The sequence below is a fragment of the Lycium ferocissimum genome, chromosome 9, assembly GCF_029784015.1.
Source record: "Lycium ferocissimum isolate CSIRO_LF1 chromosome 9, AGI_CSIRO_Lferr_CH_V1, whole genome shotgun sequence".
In the NCBI taxonomy this organism is placed as follows: Eukaryota; Viridiplantae; Streptophyta; class Magnoliopsida; order Solanales; family Solanaceae; genus Lycium; species Lycium ferocissimum.
In genome coordinates this window covers 42184037-42201025 of record NC_081350.1, presented here as the reverse complement: position 1 = coordinate 42201025, position 16989 = coordinate 42184037, and the positions used below count along the sequence as shown (strand labels likewise).

General features: G+C 33.7%; 3 protein-coding genes across 13 annotated transcripts in view; all 3 read right to left on the bottom strand.

Annotated features, from left to right (window-relative positions):
• Positions 1 to 432: 432 nt before the first annotated feature.
• Positions 433 to 2076, bottom strand: LOC132031928 (F-box protein At5g41720-like). Its single transcript, XM_059421787.1, has 3 exons — positions 1871 to 2076; positions 1407 to 1779; positions 433 to 757 (listed from the first exon to the last, which is right to left on the bottom strand). The coding sequence occupies exons 1-3, from the start codon at positions 2049 to 2051 to the stop codon at positions 433 to 435; spliced, it is 879 nt and encodes a 292-aa protein (XP_059277770.1). The 5' UTR covers positions 2052 to 2076.
• Positions 2077 to 4332: 2256 nt separating this feature from the next.
• The window catches only part of LOC132030897 (mediator of RNA polymerase II transcription subunit 20a-like), a 34641-nt gene continuing 21984 nt past the window's right edge, over positions 4333 to 16989 (bottom strand). For 2 of the 10 annotated variants that reach the window (XM_059420679.1, XM_059420685.1), the window contains exons 3-5: positions 6011 to 6189; positions 5385 to 5474; positions 4333 to 4901 (exon numbers count right to left, since the gene is read on the bottom strand). In XM_059420679.1, coding sequence (XP_059276662.1) covers positions 4659 to 4901; positions 5385 to 5474; positions 6011 to 6189 — 512 coding nt within the window. In that variant the 3' untranslated portion in view covers positions 4333 to 4658. Of the gene's footprint in view, positions 4902 to 5384; positions 5475 to 6010; positions 6190 to 7873; positions 7903 to 9238; positions 9367 to 11009; positions 11144 to 11236; positions 11818 to 16989 lie in introns of those variants that run through there. The other 8 variants (XM_059420687.1, XM_059420682.1, XM_059420684.1 and 5 more) reach the window with 8 other exon arrangements.
• On the bottom strand, positions 12744 to 16476 carry LOC132030896 (probable disease resistance protein At1g61300). 2 transcript variants are annotated; one of them, XM_059420678.1, is made up of 3 exons: positions 16383 to 16442; positions 16202 to 16236; positions 12744 to 15755 (listed from the first exon to the last, which is right to left on the bottom strand). In XM_059420678.1, the coding sequence occupies exon 3, from the start codon at positions 15737 to 15739 to the stop codon at positions 12866 to 12868; it is 2874 nt and encodes a 957-aa protein (XP_059276661.1). In that variant the 5' UTR covers positions 15740 to 15755; positions 16202 to 16236; positions 16383 to 16442; the 3' UTR covers positions 12744 to 12865. The 2 variants fall into 2 exon arrangements, with proteins under 2 accessions (XP_059276661.1, XP_059276660.1); XM_059420677.1 differs by having other exon boundaries at positions 16202 to 16476.

Sequence of the window (16989 nt, the reverse complement as noted above, 5' to 3'; positions counted from 1 at the left end):
AAAATCAAGTCTTGGACATTTTCGACCCATAAAATATTAAATGGAAGCTTTTACTATTGACCAAATACAATACGAAGACAAACACAATCTTATAAAAGAAACATAAATGAGAAAGACATATATAGAATGAATAACAATAACCTATTTTTCTAAAAGAGCTTAACTCCATGCACTAACGATATGATTTCGTCGCATCATCAGGTTAAAATGACCTATATATCTTCAAGTATTTTCCAATTGACCTGTGTTGATTTTTATCAATTACATGCGTTGGAAACAACCAATTAACCACATGACAATCTAAATCGACTTATGAATCTTGTTCATCGTAATGAAACCATAAAACGGTAACAAAACTTCCGATAATTTATTTAATCCATCAGCACAACTAGCGGACCTTGTCCAATTTAACCACATGACAACTTGTATGTATTATAATCCTAGCAAAACAATTTCATTGTTGTAAAAATCTATTGGACTTGGGTAATTCGTCACCCTTTTGATGCTTTCAATCTCAACTTCTTTCTCCTTCGTCCAAAAGGGATTTCTGGTATTCTCAATGCACCAAAGCTCTAAGATTTCACTCCAAGAAAAACAAATAAGTCTCAACTTTCCTTCATACGAAATCAGTTTCTTGTATTTGCAATCTTCGTTTTGGGTCACTTGTTCTGGAAGTTCAAATCTTGGATACGCTTCTTCCCCATCGTAGTTTAGGACTAATACTTGATTATCAGTTGTGAGAAGATAAATCAAACCACTTGCATTAACGGGTAAACAATGATAATCGAAAAAGACATCTTTAGAGAGTGAGATTATATTTGCTTGTCAGCCTTGTCTCCATGCACAAGTCTCAGAGTCGAAGATTTCACAAAGATAATTTGCCAGGTCCCAAGTGCCTATATATAAACAAAGATTCAAATGAAGGAATATGTTATAATAATTATAAATAATTGATGAAAAAAATCAGACTATAAAAAGAATAGAATTTAAAGATGTATTTTATCATCAAGTTCTCTAGATCTACATATTTATTATCACAGATCCAACAAATTAAATTAATTACGAGAAGATTAGATATCAGCATATCCTGTTATGGTTAAAAACAAGAAAGCAAGAGAGAAAGAAAAAGAGATATCGTAAAAATATATTGCGTATAAACAGATATAAAATGTTCTTTTTTGTTATGTATAAACTATTGAATCCCCTTGATATAGGGGAAGATTCTAGTTTAATGGTAAAATGAGTTTAAAATTTTGCTTTATGTTACAAGTTTAAATTCTAGATATGACATTTGAGTATTTTTTTTAATCCCCTCATATGAAATTTTGGCTCTGGCAATGTATATATACACGTACAATTATTATTAACATAAAAAAAAAAACTGAAGTGTAAATAGTTATACATACCTAGAACGAGCTGGGTCGTCTTGTGACAAACGAATAATCTTGAAACGTAAAGGATTTGATTTAAGTACCACTAGAGCAACTTTGACAGTCTTATACCTCATTTTTGGATTAGGCAACTTTTTCCATTCTTGAGTACTAGGTTTGCAAATGTAGTACCTATGATTATCGTTCCTTGTTGTTCTCATGCAACACAAAATCCCTTGCTTTGAAGATGCCTCAATTTTCATGTCGCAATTATAGTGATCGGAAAATATGTCCTTAGTTTTCAAGGCTGCAACTGGTAAATGTGACAATTGATCTTTTTCCGAACATCCGTCCATTGAAACAAACTCTGAAATGTACTTGTTGTTTCTTATACCTTGAACAAAGTAACCTAAAATATCATAGTGCGTAGGCAGTTCAGAGTTATATTCTAAGTTTAGTTGCACGAATTAAAAAAGATAAAAAGTTTATAAAAAAATAACCTGAAATATTGTTGGTTCTACAACAATAACTTTCCATGAAGCTTGATTCATATGTCATCCCATTCCATGTTTTGCTTACTACTTTGCATGCATCTAGTGTTTCTAAGGATGTTCGAGTTAATATCTTGAAAGCTACATCATGCGGAAGCTCTGAAGAAGTTAATGGCATAGGCGGATTCATGATTTGAAAAGTTTATTATATGCATATATTAGGTAGATTTCTAAACAAAAGAGTTATGAGTACTGCCATTATGCGCTATTATTTTCATCCGAAAGTCAATCATTCCCAGCTTTGATATGAAGGTATGGGGGAGATCAAAAGGGAGTATGTTAGTCAAATAGAGGCCTCTCACCCAGTATAGAGAAAAGAAAGAGCTTTTGTCTAATGTAAAAGGAAAGATAAGTGAATGAATTTTGAATTCACTATGTTATAGTGTGAAAGTGTAACAAAGCATACAACTATATTTATAATAGCAGAATATATTGAAGATAAAGCAAGTCATAAATTCATGTCATAGAAGGAAAAAAAATCCAATGCATGACATGGATTGGTTTTTATAGAATTTGATTTTTTGGGTTATACTTATAGGCAATTACAATATATATTCTCCTTTTTTATTGTTTTCAAATTAGAATAGGAGAACAGTATTAAGTATTATACTGTGGCATCAATAGTTTTACCTAATTAGAATTGAAGATGGAAATAGAAAAATAACAAATATTCGTTCCAAAATGTAGTTTACGATAAGATTTTCTCTGGATGATATCTGGTTTACATATTAATTTCTCTTAATCAATATAATTGTTTTTTATGAGTGGAAAACATATCACTTTAAAGGATTAAGCAAGTCGAAAATTTCACGCACAAATATGAATCGTTTTTATTAAAGAAAATATGTACTATATTTATTTCATCTTATATGATACAATTACCATTTTAGGAGTCAAATAATTTCTATTCAAAATTATTTACCTTAAGTGCTTTAATTATAAAATTGCGACTTATGGGATTTCTTATTAAATTGTAAATACGTTAAATTCATTTTACAAAAAATAACAAAATTGGTATACATAAAACGTGTCAACGATACTAACTAAGATTCAATAGATAAATTTAACTTCCAAAACTTCAAGATCCTTTTATCATGGAAGCTTAAAGTCCATATGTCATCTCTTGTCCATGACCGTTTGAAGGCAAACACAATTACCCAAACATTCTGCCATACATAAATACTTTTTTCGCACTTGATGTTTAGTGCAAAGTGTGTTGCATTTATTGGCTTGAACCTTTATTATAAATGGTTTAGATCCTAAGTACAAATGTTGAGTGAGAAAAATGATTACAAACTAATTGCTTCGTCTCACTTCATATTACCAACAACATACTCAATGTAAGCCCACAAAGAGTGGCCTGAAAAAGATAGATTGTACGCAGACCTTACCCCTACATTAGAAGGTAGAGAGACTGCTTCCAGTAGACCTCGGCTCAAGAAAAAACAATTCAAAGCAGTTTGGAAAAAAAATAAAGCAATATCAAAGCGGATCAAAAAGAAAAGAACAATAACTACAATAAATAATATGCTAAGTGAAGAACAAAAGACAATAATCAGTGACAAGGCCACATGACATTATAGGCGTGGTGATTAGGGATAACGGGGCAAGGTGATGATGAAGTTTTATAGGCAAAAGTTATAACCCACCCCGCCCAATTTTCGTTAGCATATTACTCTATTTATAACCCCAACCTGCATACACTCACCCCTATCCAGTTTAAGTTTTTTTTTTTTTTTCTTTTGTTATGTTAATTTTCATTTAACCGGCCTTCTATCTTGTCTTGCTTTTGATTTTCAAAAAAAATTGTTTTATCTTGCTCAATCCTCCATAAAAAGTTCACCATCCTGTTTTTGAGTTTCACCACTTTGCCCACCCATCCGTTGCCATCTGTAATGGTTATTAGTTCATCTTTAGAAAAGAAAAATTGAGAGGAGATTACAAGGTAAGAAATCTAACTCTCACCAACAAGATAAAAAATTTCAGATAGCCAACCAAATGTACTACTAAGATTCCCAATGATGATGTAATTTTTACTTTTCAAGTTTAATGAATTATCAAGAAAGCTTTAATTTCCTAGCACTGGCCCAAAAAAAAAAAAAAAGCTTTAATTTCCTAGAGTAATATTAATACATATACCATATTTCCTTTTTAGCAAAAACATACAATAGCAGAAGCTTTACTTTCCAAAGCTTCAATCCCTACTTGTCTTACATGGGCTTAAAAGGCCATATCATCTCTGGTACAATCCTATTTTCTTATCCTTTCTCTTCAGACAAAAGCAAACATTTTCCTTTCACATCACTCAGTAAAAGGAAAAGAAATTACACTGATCTGAAACCATAGTAGCTCTAAGCTTGCTCTATATTGAGATTCTAGTTTTAGTTGCAAGTAAATAAGAAGTAGCTATATATCGACATCACGCTCTATGTGCATATTCCCGATCTGTTTCTGAACATAAAGAGTATAACAGACAATTTACAGAAGCATACTCCTGGATATCAGCAATCTCCATGCTGCTTGAGGCCAAGGTTAAAAACGACGAAACACTTTAGTTTCTTACTATTCATATCTGTCTTGATCACCGGCTTTCTATATATCGCAGTAGTAGTAGCAGCCGCATAATGAACTGGTTTCTGGAGCTAAAGGAAAATCATTGCTTTTACTATTTGTTGTGAGAATACAACAGGTACAAGGCTAAAATCTTACATTGTCAACGTGAACATTATGCTACAATCTAATTTCTAACAGCTTGTGCTGATTGAGCTGTTGCTATCATTTGAGCCATGATGCTAGCATACTGTACAGCTGTGTGCTGTGAAGTGTATTGATCAGAGAGGCCAAACTCTGAAAAAATTGGTTCAATGTGCACAAAATGACCTGGTAATGATCTTTTTCCAAGAGCTTCCTGCCATATGTCAAAGAATTCACCCATAATCTGGTGTGATTTCTCCCATGAGGAAATCGGAAGATACTCCATCTACAAAAGAAACAAATCGTGAGACCAGCATGCTCATAACAGAAACTTCTTAAAATTTGTGGAGTACAGTTGCAATTCAACAAAAGCACTGGAAAGTTTAGAACACCAAATTAACAATGCATACTGATAAGATAATCATTGTCTCCATCAGCATTTTGAGAACCTGAATAGATCAAAACAACAAGATAGCTCCCACACAGCGTCACATACCTAAAGCACGCTGCTACCAGAGACACCACCAACTATTGACTTGATTCTATCCATTCCATTGTACTTTTTTTTTTCCCTGTCTCTTCATTTAGCATTATGAAAAGGACACAAGTAGTAATTACTTTTCTAGATGAAGCGCAATAAATGAATTCCTCTCCATGCAGAATAACAAGCATAATAGATCACAGAAATCCTACATGGCTATGTTCCATAAAAGGCTTAACCACATAACAAGCATTGAACTGAGAATAAATATATGAAGTTATTTCATACCTCCATAACTATTCCCCTCAAGTTTTCAGAGTGGATTGGAACAACTTTGCCCACTCGCAGCTGGAAGTCACCGAGTTGATACTGAAACCCCTATCTGAGTCAATTACTTTAATGAGTATTATGAAGTAGGGGCTAAGTAAGTCCTTTTTTATAATTCTGAAGGATAAACCAAAGCAAGGCAAACAGTGGCAAGTATGGAATATATCTTCTAAGAATCACCATAGAGAACAGATAGTCTTCACCAACAACATATAATGCTTTTGGTATTAGTTGGCCAAATGAATGAGTCCTGTTTGAAAAAGTATAGTTGGCCAATGGCCACCCAGCTGGATGACTCAATTCTATAAGAATTGAAGCTGTATTTTATGACTAATTTTATGATTAGAGGAACTACTATGTAGTCCGTGAAACAGTAATCATCTTGAAGCTCTTCAATCTTCACTTATTTATTTTAGGTAAAAGTTATGTTAAAGTGGGGAAGTTCTTTAATCTTACAAAGCATTGATTACTGAAGCACAATAAATGCGGATAAAATCACTCATAGACACTTAAATTTACAAAGCCAAGACTGTGGATGGTGCTAAATAAGTTAATCATCCTACTGCAGTAAGAACAATAATACAAACCTCAAAATTAAGTGCAACCCTCGTTTTGTAAGACTGCAGCTTCTCCATTATCGTCTGAATTGATGACTCTGCTTCTAAGATCATCCGTTGCCCTCTAATTACAAAGTAATACTTGTTGGGCTGTTCTTGAAGTGAAATTCCCAAAAAATCTCGGGGAAACTCCACTGCATTTGCTTGTTCTATTAAGACAATCTAATTTCTAACAGATTGTGCTGATTGGGCTGTTGCTATCATTTGAGCCATGATGCTAGCATACTGTACAGCTGTGTGCTGTGAAGTGTATTGATCAGAGAGGCCAAACTCAAGTGTGACTATCCTGTAAAAAATTGGTTCAATGTGCACAAAATGACCTGGTAATGATCTTTTTCCAAGAGCTTCCTTCCATATGTCAAAGAATTCACCCATAATCTGGTGTGATTTCTCCCACGAGGAAATTGGAAGATACTCCATCTACAAAAGAAACAAGCAAATTGTGAGGCCAGCATGCTCATAACGGAAGCTGCTTAAAATTTGTGGAGTACAGTTGCAATTCGACGAAATAATTAACAAATTAACAAATAATACGATTAGAAGAAAAACAGAAGATTATGCTGAAATAATTTTTTTTTTTTTTTTTTTAATTTGGTTTATAAAAGAATGTTGTTCGTGTAAAGGTGTATCGTCTTATCTTCTCTTTCGTCATCTCCTCATTCTACCTTAAATTAAGACCAACCTGGAAAAACCTACCAACGGAAGTAGGCAGATGATTTCCTACTAATCTGCTCTCAACATGCATCAGTTCCGAAATTATTGAATGCAAGTGAAATGTTTGAAACAGTTCATACTAAATCATTGTCTCCATCAGCATTTAGAGAACCCCATTGCCCATTGAGGTCAGAACACAGCATCACATACCTAAAGCACACATTGTACTTTCTTTTTTTCCATCTCTGCTTCTTTTAATGTGAAAAGTAAGAATCAAGTTCCTTCAGCCAAGCCCATTGCCCATTGAGGTCTCAAGTAAAAATATGTTTATGTGACCATCTTTTAGCACTAAGAAAAGGACACAAGTAGTAATTATTTTTCAAAGGAAAGCACAATAAATCAATTCCTCTCCATGCAGAATGACAAACATAAATGGCTTAATCACATAACAAGCATTCAACTGAGAATAAATATATGAAGTTATTTCATACCTCCATAACTATTCCCCAAGTTTTCGGATTGGAACATAACTTATTCCCCTCAAGCTGGAAGTGGATTGAGAGAACAACTTTGATACTCGCAGCTGGAAGTCACCGAAGTTGATACTGAAACCCCTATCTGAGTCAATTACTTTAATGAGTATTATTAAGTAGGGGCTAAGTAAGTCCTTTTTTATAATTCTGAAGGATAAACCAAAGCAAGGCAAACAGTGGCAAGTATAGAATATATCTTCTAAGAATCACCATAGAGAATAGATAACATTCACCATCAACATATAATCCTTTTGGTATTGCAAGGAACAAGCTTGGCCAGTTCAAATGAATGAGTCCATGTTTGACCCATAAAAATTATGGAGGCTTTTATTAGTGGCCACCCAACTGGATGACACAATTCTATAAGAATTGAAGCTGTATTTTATGACTAATTTTATGATTAGAGGAACTAATCATCTTGAAGCTCTTCAATCTTCACTTTCTTTTACAAGGTAAAAGTTATGTTAAAGTGGGGAAGTTCTTTAATCTTACAAAGCATTGATTATTGAAGCACGATAAATGCAGATAATATCACTCATAGACAATTAAATTTACAAAGCTAAGACTGTGGATGGTGCTAAATAAGTTAATCATCCTCCTGCAGTAAGAACAATAACACAAACCTCAAAATTAAGTGCAACCCTCGTTTTGTAAGACTGCAGCTTCTCCATTATCACTGAACTTGATGACGGTTTGCTTCTAAGATCGATCATTATAATCCATCAACAAAATTGTTTCATTGTTGTAAAACCCTCTAATTACAAAGTAATACTTGTTGGGCTTTCAATGAAGTGAAATTCCCAAAAAAATCTCGGGAAACTCCAATGCCAAATTAAGATTTCAAAAAAAAAAAAAAAAATCAGTCTCAACAATCAAATCTCCTAATGATTTGCCATCTTCGTTTTGGGTCACAGAGATCCCATGCAAGATTGCCCCCAGGGCAGTGGTAAGAGGGGAAATACTTGATTTGTGAGTTAGAAGTGTGAGAAGATAAATCAAACCACTTGCATTAACCGGTAAACAATGAGAATCGAAAAAGACATCTTTAGAGAGTGAGATTATATTTGCTTGTCTCCATGCACAAGTCTCAGAGTCGAAGATTTCAACCAAATAATTGCCAGGTCCCAAGTGCCTAAATATAAACATATCCAAATGAAGGAATCTAATAATAATAACTACCAAAAATGGATGGAAAGAAAATTAGACTATAAAAAGAAAAGAATTTAAAAGATGTATTTTATCATCAAGTTTTCTAGCCTTAAATGAATAGTCTTGCTTTTGTTTTTCCCAGTTTTATCTTGGTCAACATAAAAAACATACGTTGCCATCTCTAATGGTTATTTTTTTCAAAAAAATGGAGGAGATTACAAGAACTGCCTAACTCTCAAAGGTAAAAATTTATACATTAGTTTCCCCTCTAATGAAAGATAATTTTTCTGTTTCAGTTTAATGAATGACATAAGGTTGATTCACACACCAGGTTCACATGTGCCAATATCACTTTCCAATGTCAACTAGCCTTGTAAATGAATTTTCTTATCCTTTCTCTTAAACTTTGACATCACTACTAACATATACAATGCTCAATGATCTGAAACCATAGCATCTAATTAATCTTGCTCGTATTCAGAGTTTCCTTTGGGCTTGGCCAGTTCAAAAAGAGTCCTGTTTGAAAAAGTATAGTTGCCAATGTGCACACCAGCTGGATTTTCTATAAGAATTTGTATTTTTTACTAAATGATTAGAGGACATATAGGTAGTTGAAACAGTAATCATCTTGAAGCTCTTCAATCTTCACTTTCTTTTACAAGGTAAAAGTTATGTTGAAGTTCTTTAATCCTACAAAGCATTGATTATTGAAGCACGATAAATGCAGACAATATCACTCATAGACACTTAAATTGACAAATATGCTAAATAAGTTAATCATCCTCCTGCAGTAAGAACAATAATACAAACCCCAAAATTAAGGGCAACCCTTGTTTTGTAAGACTGCAACTTCTCCATTATCGTCTGAATTGATGACTCTGCTTCTAAGATCATCCGTTGCCCTCTAATTACAAAGTAATACTTTGTTGGGCTGTTCTTGAAGTGAAATTCCCAAAAAAGTCTCGGGAAACTCCACTGCATTTGCTTGTTCTATTAAGACAAGAAAAAAAAAATCACTCCACAATCAAATCCCCTATTAAGGTGCAAAAGTACTCACAGAGGGCATTGGTCTAGTGGTAAGAGGGCAACGCGTGATGTGTGATTTTTTACGGGTTTAAATCTTCAGACAAAAGCCAAGTATTGAATGGAAAAGTAGAGGGACGGGGGCCCATTTCATTATACATCAATTTCGAAATTACCATTTCAGGAAATGATTTGACATACGAGGTTGAACACACACAAGTGTGACTATCCTGTAAAAAAAAGTTATTACTACTAACAAATACATCAATGTTTCCCTGCATCTGTTACATATAGCCTAGAAGGATCAGGGGTTTTCTCCTAAAGGACACTGCATTTAGCCTCACCAGAGGCCGCTCAATAGGAGTCCTAAGTTTTCTTTTAATTTTTTAACTTTGTAAATCTTTGGCCCCCACCCCCCAATCTTCCCAAAAGGCTGCCTACGAAAGCGGACCAATCTATTCTTGGCCAAAATCATTCCAACACTACTTCACTTATAAATAACTTACCTTACAGAAGAGTAAACCTTCCCAAAAATCCAATCTTTTTAGTGAACCCAGATTTTAATTAAAAAAAAAAAAAAAAAAAAAAAAAGATAACCCTTTTACAGTAAATCACAGGTATAAACAAAAAACACAAAGATACTACTATGGGTTATTAAGTAATGAAATACCTCTAAGCATGGGTTTATAGAAGCTAAGGGTGTGTCCGGTATGGAGGAAAATATTTTTCATGGAAAATAAGTGAATTTTTTAGTACTTATTTTTTCATGTTCAGCTGGTTGAGAAAAGGCCTAAAATAATTCTTTTACTTGGAACACTAATAGTACACAATATTTACTAAAGTAGAGCACTTTTAGTCACAAGCCAAAGATTCCATTAAGTTTTAACAGAGACATCAACTAAGCAGCAAAGGGATGAAACTCGTTCTCCTTGGGAACACGTACATTACCTATATATTCTTTTCCTTGTTGTATTAATAATAACATAATCTCTTCCTGAGATAATGGATCAAGATATTTGTCAAGATTTTCAACTAACTGAACCATGAACCATGCTCCATATCGGATGTGGTGGACTAGTAGTATTCATTCCCGAGTCATTCATGCTGATGAGCTCTTGGGAATGTTATTGTGTTCTGATTGAGAAAATCTCCCCCTAAACAAGACACCTTTAGAGACTACATTGTGAATGTTATTGTGTTCTGATTGAGAAGAACAAATCTTCTATTTATAAAACTCTAAATTTCTCCTACAAGAAAAGGAATAAATATGGTAGAATATTTTTCCCCAAAGAAAATCTTTTCTATCAAGAAATCCCTTTTGAAGTAAAACACAATTATGGTAAAATTCAAATAAGGTAGAAAATTCAGGGTAAACTCTAACATCAAGAACTCTTTTTTCTCTTTCTTTTTCTTTGGTAAGTTAGTACGTGACTCCATTTTCATCTCTGTTTAATTTTAACAGACTAAATGCACACTTTAGTAAACAGATACTAAAAAAAAGAATATGGATGATTTTAATCCAAGCCCAAAATGAAAAAAAAAGATCACCCCTTTACAGTAAATCACAGTTATAAACAAGAAAATACAAAGATACTTATTAGGAATAGTACCTCTAAGCATGGGTTTATAAAAGCTAAGAGTAGCTTTCCATCTTCCTTGTTTAATACTTTCAACACATTGAGATACTTCACTCACTATTTGACTGTTCACTGTTTTCCCTGCATTTGGCTGCCAATGCAAAACCCTACCCATAAACAAAATAAATAATTAAATATAAACATACACACCAAAATCTATAATTAATGTTAAGTGCTTAGTGAAATTAAAAAATGGTTACCATTTGATTGGCATTTTGTTGATTGCAGATACACTTCCCTTCAGCCCTTTGGTTCTTCTTGGAGGAAAGAATTTAGGAATCTTGAAAATATATGTAGTGTATTTTTTTTTTAGAGAAAATGACAAATATTGTCCCTTATGTTTAAGGGTAGGTTCAAATAGTCCTAAAGTATGCACTTAACAGTTTTGATACTTTAAGTTTGCCAAATTTTAACACTTTTTAGTTTCCGTCGAATATTTAACAATTTATGCAACACAAAAAACTGCACTAAACACTAAGAAGATATAGAAATTACATCTCAAAAAATTGCACCAGACTCTAGGAATAAATTGAAAACATCAGAAACTACAAAAAAATAAACCTCTATATGTGAGTTCTAGCTATTTTTTTCTTAGTTCTCGTCAAATCTAACATACAGAGTTCGGTAAATTTTTAACAGAGACTAAAGTGTTAATTTGTTTCAATTTAAAGGACCAAAACTGTTTAGTGCATACTTAAGGGGCTATTTTGAACTACCCTCAAACATAAGGGACCGACTTTATCATTTTCTCAAGATCTATTATTCTCTCTGTTTCAATTCATTTGTGTTACTTTCCTTTTAGTCTATTTAAAAAAAAAAAAAATGTTATTTTTTACTTTTAGTGTTCTTTTACACCAATATCCTAATATATTCAGTAAGATTTAAAAAATCTTTTTTTTTTTAAATTGTCAAACAAGTTACATAAAATAAACAAATAGTGAAAAATATCAAATTTATTTGATTAACAATTAAAGTTCAATAAAAAATTTGTTTGCATTTATCCAAGTGACTTGATGGTATAAATTTTATACAGAAATTCAAGTCGAATAAATTAATATGAATCATATTACATTATGAAACTTTTCCAGTAATTTTTTCCATTTAAGTCTTGAACAGAGTACTTAATAACTAAAGAGTGAGGAGAATTAGGTACACCAAAATATTAGTACATTTTTAAAAGTTATTAGCGTGATTTAATTAATTCTAACGGGTTATTTTCTGTCACTTTGCTTAGGGAAAAGAACAAAACATATTCTGTCACTTCGCATAGGGAAAAGAACAAAACATAAAAGTTAGCGCAGTATCAAATGCTTAGAATTTGGGAGTATACGAAATATTTCCCTTTTTGTATTGTGTTATTGTAATGAATGAACAAATATCATTAAATCATATGATAGAAGTTACACATATATAAGAAGAAAAAAGAAAGAAATAAATGACTAGAGGTTGTAGTTGAATCATTAACAATAAAGGGTTGTTTCGTAATAAAGTAAGAAAATAGGAGAAGTTACATAAATATAGCAAATGAGTAAAATATTTCATAATTTACAATTATTAACTAAATCACATAATCTACAATATATACCGTATAAACGAGTAAGTGAGAAACAAGATGGATCAAGATAAATTTGAAGCTCAACAAAGGAACATTCCATTAAGTAAAAACGGGGTTTTGAAAATAAAAAGAAAAAAAAAAGAGTTAAAAGGAGAAGAAACAGAGGTATCAAAATTTAAAATTTATACAATAATACAATACAATTGTTTAAACACAGAACAAAACAAACGTTTCTTTTTTATAAATTAAAAAAGAAGAAGCTCCAAATGGACTCTTAGTGGCGCACATAAGGTTGGAAGAGGGTCTTGAGATGGGATTGTTCCCACTCCAATGTTTCCCACCAATTTTCATCAACGACGATTTCTCTAAGGGCTGGAAAAGGATGTGCATTTGTAGTGGGAGCATAGAAAGGCAGCCTCTTCAGCTTGGGGCACTTAAAAAAGCTCATCGATTCAAGGGAATCACAGATGAGTTTTCCCTCACAGATACTCTTCAATTTAGGCAGGGTGGACAGTCTGAGCTCTTTTAGCTTTGGAAGGATGAGAATGTCACTACTTGTACCTAATTGGCTACTTCCATCTTGGTCTGTTGCTTCCTCTGCTATTATCTCTTCCATCTCTTTACACCAATATACATAAAGCTTCTCAAGGTTTTTGAGATCCGGAAAGATAGCCCGTGGAAACAACTTCTTCATCTTATTGCAATCTTTGATACTCAATACTGTGAGACCCGAGAAGGTGTGAGATGCAATATTTCCCTTACAAAGCCCAACAAGATTTGGCAAACAAGAAACAGTCAGACTATGGAAACATATGCAGTGTGGATCTGTAGTAGTATTTCTACCAGAGGACACATTGATAATCCATTTTATGTCATCACAAAAGTGGATGGTGCAGTTCAAGCCTCTTAAAGTAGTCTGTGACAGAAAATTGTCCACGAAGCAGCTACTCAGCCCATGGCAGTTTTCAATACGTAGAATTTGAATGCAATGTGGAAGAATAATTGATGTTGGTGCTTCTCCTCCACCTGCTTCAATGGTGCAATCTTTTACGATCACTCTTCTTTCTTTGATGATTTTATGATTTTCATGGTCAATGCTATAGGGAAAGGACGAATTTGGCCCTATGAGTATGTCATACCACCAATCTTTCTCATAGTTACGACGACTTCTCATGAACTTGTTGAAGTTATGCAAATCGCGGAACCGGCCTCCAAATACTTCGAGCAGCTCCAAGCTGGCCAAGTCTTCAACTTGTGCATTCACACATAGAGGAAGATTGAGGTATTGAAGCTGGAAAAGTTTAGGAAATATCTCCTTTGGCAGATCTATTCGACCCATATCTAGAAATTTAAGCTTGACCAAGTTTCCCATGCCTTGAGGTACTTCCTCAATACCAGTTCCAGATATATCTAACACCCTTAGATTTTTGAGCTTTCCCAGTGGTGGTATAGATCTGAGCTGTTTACATCCTCGGAGCAAGAGTGCTCTAAGACTTCCCAAGTTAGAAATGCAACTCGGCAAATCCATAAGCTCTGAGTTGCTGCTCAAGTCGAGTACTTGGAGGTTGTTCATATGCTGAAAGAAAGATTCCGGGATACTTCTCAACCTACAACAACGAAAAAGCAAGGTTGATAATGTTGGGCAATTCGGTGCCATGTCTTCAGGGATTCCCCGTATGTAGCTTTTAAGAAAAGAGACTTTATCCAAATCGAATGCCCAATCTTGCTCCTCCGGCACTTGTGATCTTAATTCAGTCCTTACCATGTACCTTGGTTTAACATTTGTTATCCGCAATGCCATTTCCCTAAGTAAATCATGCATCTTTACTGCTTCACAATGCTTACCATCATATATGCCATGAGTTGCTTCAAGTAAGCAGACCTTCACTAGTTTATTCAATATGGTATGCCCCTGGTCAAACTCTTCTTGCCTACTATTTCCCTTCACCAGTCCCTCCATGATAAATCTATCAATTAGTTCATCTCTATCAATTTCATCGTCCTCGGGATACAAAGCACAGTACAAGAAGCACTCTTGCATATTTGTATTTCTCAACCGATCATAGCTATACTGCAGTACCTTGAAGACATCACTTTCCATGTCATCGGGAAATTCTTTCAAAGCGTTCCTCCACTCCCTTATATCAGTCACCCCTCTCATGCTTCCTGCCAAAGTGATGAGCCCGAGTGGCAAGCCCTTGCACCTTCTTGCCATGGATTTGGCAACTGGCTCGATATCTGGACTAAGCAGAGTCTCGTCTCCTAGACTCTTCTTGAACAACTCCCAAGCATCATCAGTGTTGAGTTTCTCCACTTCAAAAAGTTTCTTACAACCCATCTTTTGGCAGACTTCACACGAGCGAGTAGTTAGAATCAGTCTACAGCCTTCCACACCAAGAGGGTCACCCAACTTCTCCAAGCTAAGGCGATCCCAGACATCATCCAATATGATAACAATGTTCTTCCCTTCTTTGAATGCCCCGTTTAATTTGGCTGCCCTTATCTGCTCATCAACCTCATCGGAAAGATCCAGTTTTACAATTTTGGCAAGAACATCTTGCAATCTTTTGATGCTAAAACCTTGAGAAACAGTAACCCAACAGACTTTATAACTCTCATTAACAAGACGATTATGTATATGCTTTGCCAAAGTCGTTTTGCCCACACCTCCCATGCCATATATACCGATGCTTGAGACATTTTCAACATGTAACCACGTCCAAATCACTTCTAAATTTTGTTTTGATTTTTCCTCGTGAACTTGAGGCGCCAGTAAAAGACACTCCTCGCTCTCATACATATCATGTACGAGCGTTCCAAAATGTTTACTTTGCTCAAGAAGTTCTCCAACCCTTCCATTCATCTTCTCCAAAGCACCTCCATTTTTCTTCCCTCTTGCTACTTCTTCTTTTAACACATGTAATCCTTCTTTGACCTTCATAACCTCGTCAAACCAAGAACCAACTTCTCTTTTCCTCTTCTTCTTCCCATATCGCTCTAGATTCTCAACATCTGTCTCCACATCAGATGCTCTATCTGATAATAGCTTTACATTTCTTTCTAGAGTTTTCAAATTCTCATCAAAGTCAGTGATACTTTTGACCTTATTTACTGCAAAATCAACAAACTTCCCAAGAAAAGCGTCCATGATGGTCCAAAAAGCACTGTAATAAACCAAAAGAATGTAATTCAGTTGCAGTGGCAAAAATCAAAATCAACATGTAGTTTACTAAAAACATTACCCTCCACAACACTCTTCCACTTTGAGATATAATCAACATATTTGACTACTTCTATACTATTTACAATTTTCAAGAATTCAAATTTAATAATTTATATTTATCATCACACGACATTTCAAGTTCCTAATTCCTGAAAGCAAAGATAGAATCACACATGAAAATTAACCACTCTTCTCGATTTTGGTCCTATGATCAATGAACTTGATCATCTTAAGAAGATTCCTTGTTTTTTATATATATATATATATATATATATATATATATATATATATATTTTTTTATATATATATTAAAAAAGAAAAGAAAATAATTAACTAAGTTGTAAGTAATACACGTTTAGTAAACACATGAAGTTAAAAATAAATTACCTTTTCAGCTGCTCAGCAGTCAGATCTGATGTCAACTACACAATGAAAAAGAAGAACAATAATTAGCATGGAAGTTTATATTTAAAAAAAAAAAAACCTGGAAATGAAGTTTAAATTATCAAATAGAATGAAAAAGAAGCACAAGACATACTTAATGAAGGCTTAAAGAATCAGTAGTTACCTTTGATCTTCAAGAACGTAAGAAATCAAAAGCACTTTCTATAATTATAAATGGGGGAAATACTGATTGGTTTTGGTCAACGTCTTTCTTTAAGAAATAACAAAGATGTGGTCCAGAATTTTCTTGGACATAACTCTTTTGTAAAGATATTTCTTGGTGGGGGTTGGTGGGGAGGGAAAGGGAATTGAAAAAAAAATTGGGGAGAAAAGAGTTTTGTTAGACAAACTGTTTTTTTTTTTTTTCAGAAAATGATTGGAACAATGTTTTCTAAAATCATTTTAAAAAACATAAAATGTAGCCTAGTCACTATCACTGAAAAATGTTCAGTGGCTATTCCCCACTGAATGAGAATAAAAGTGATTTTTTTGTGATAACTTTTTTCCGCGTTTCAATAGGAACATGTTTCTCGCCGTGTGTTTTTTCAGTGAGTTGGTTCGAAGATGAATGAGGTGGGAAAATCATGTTTTATAACACAAATTTTTCACTGAATGTCGGTGGTAAAAACCTCTGTTTCTACGAATGAGTAATTTATTTGAAGAAAAACAGTAAAAATTATGCATCAAAATTTACAAAGCAAAGGTTGATATAAGAGAAATGCATTAAAGTT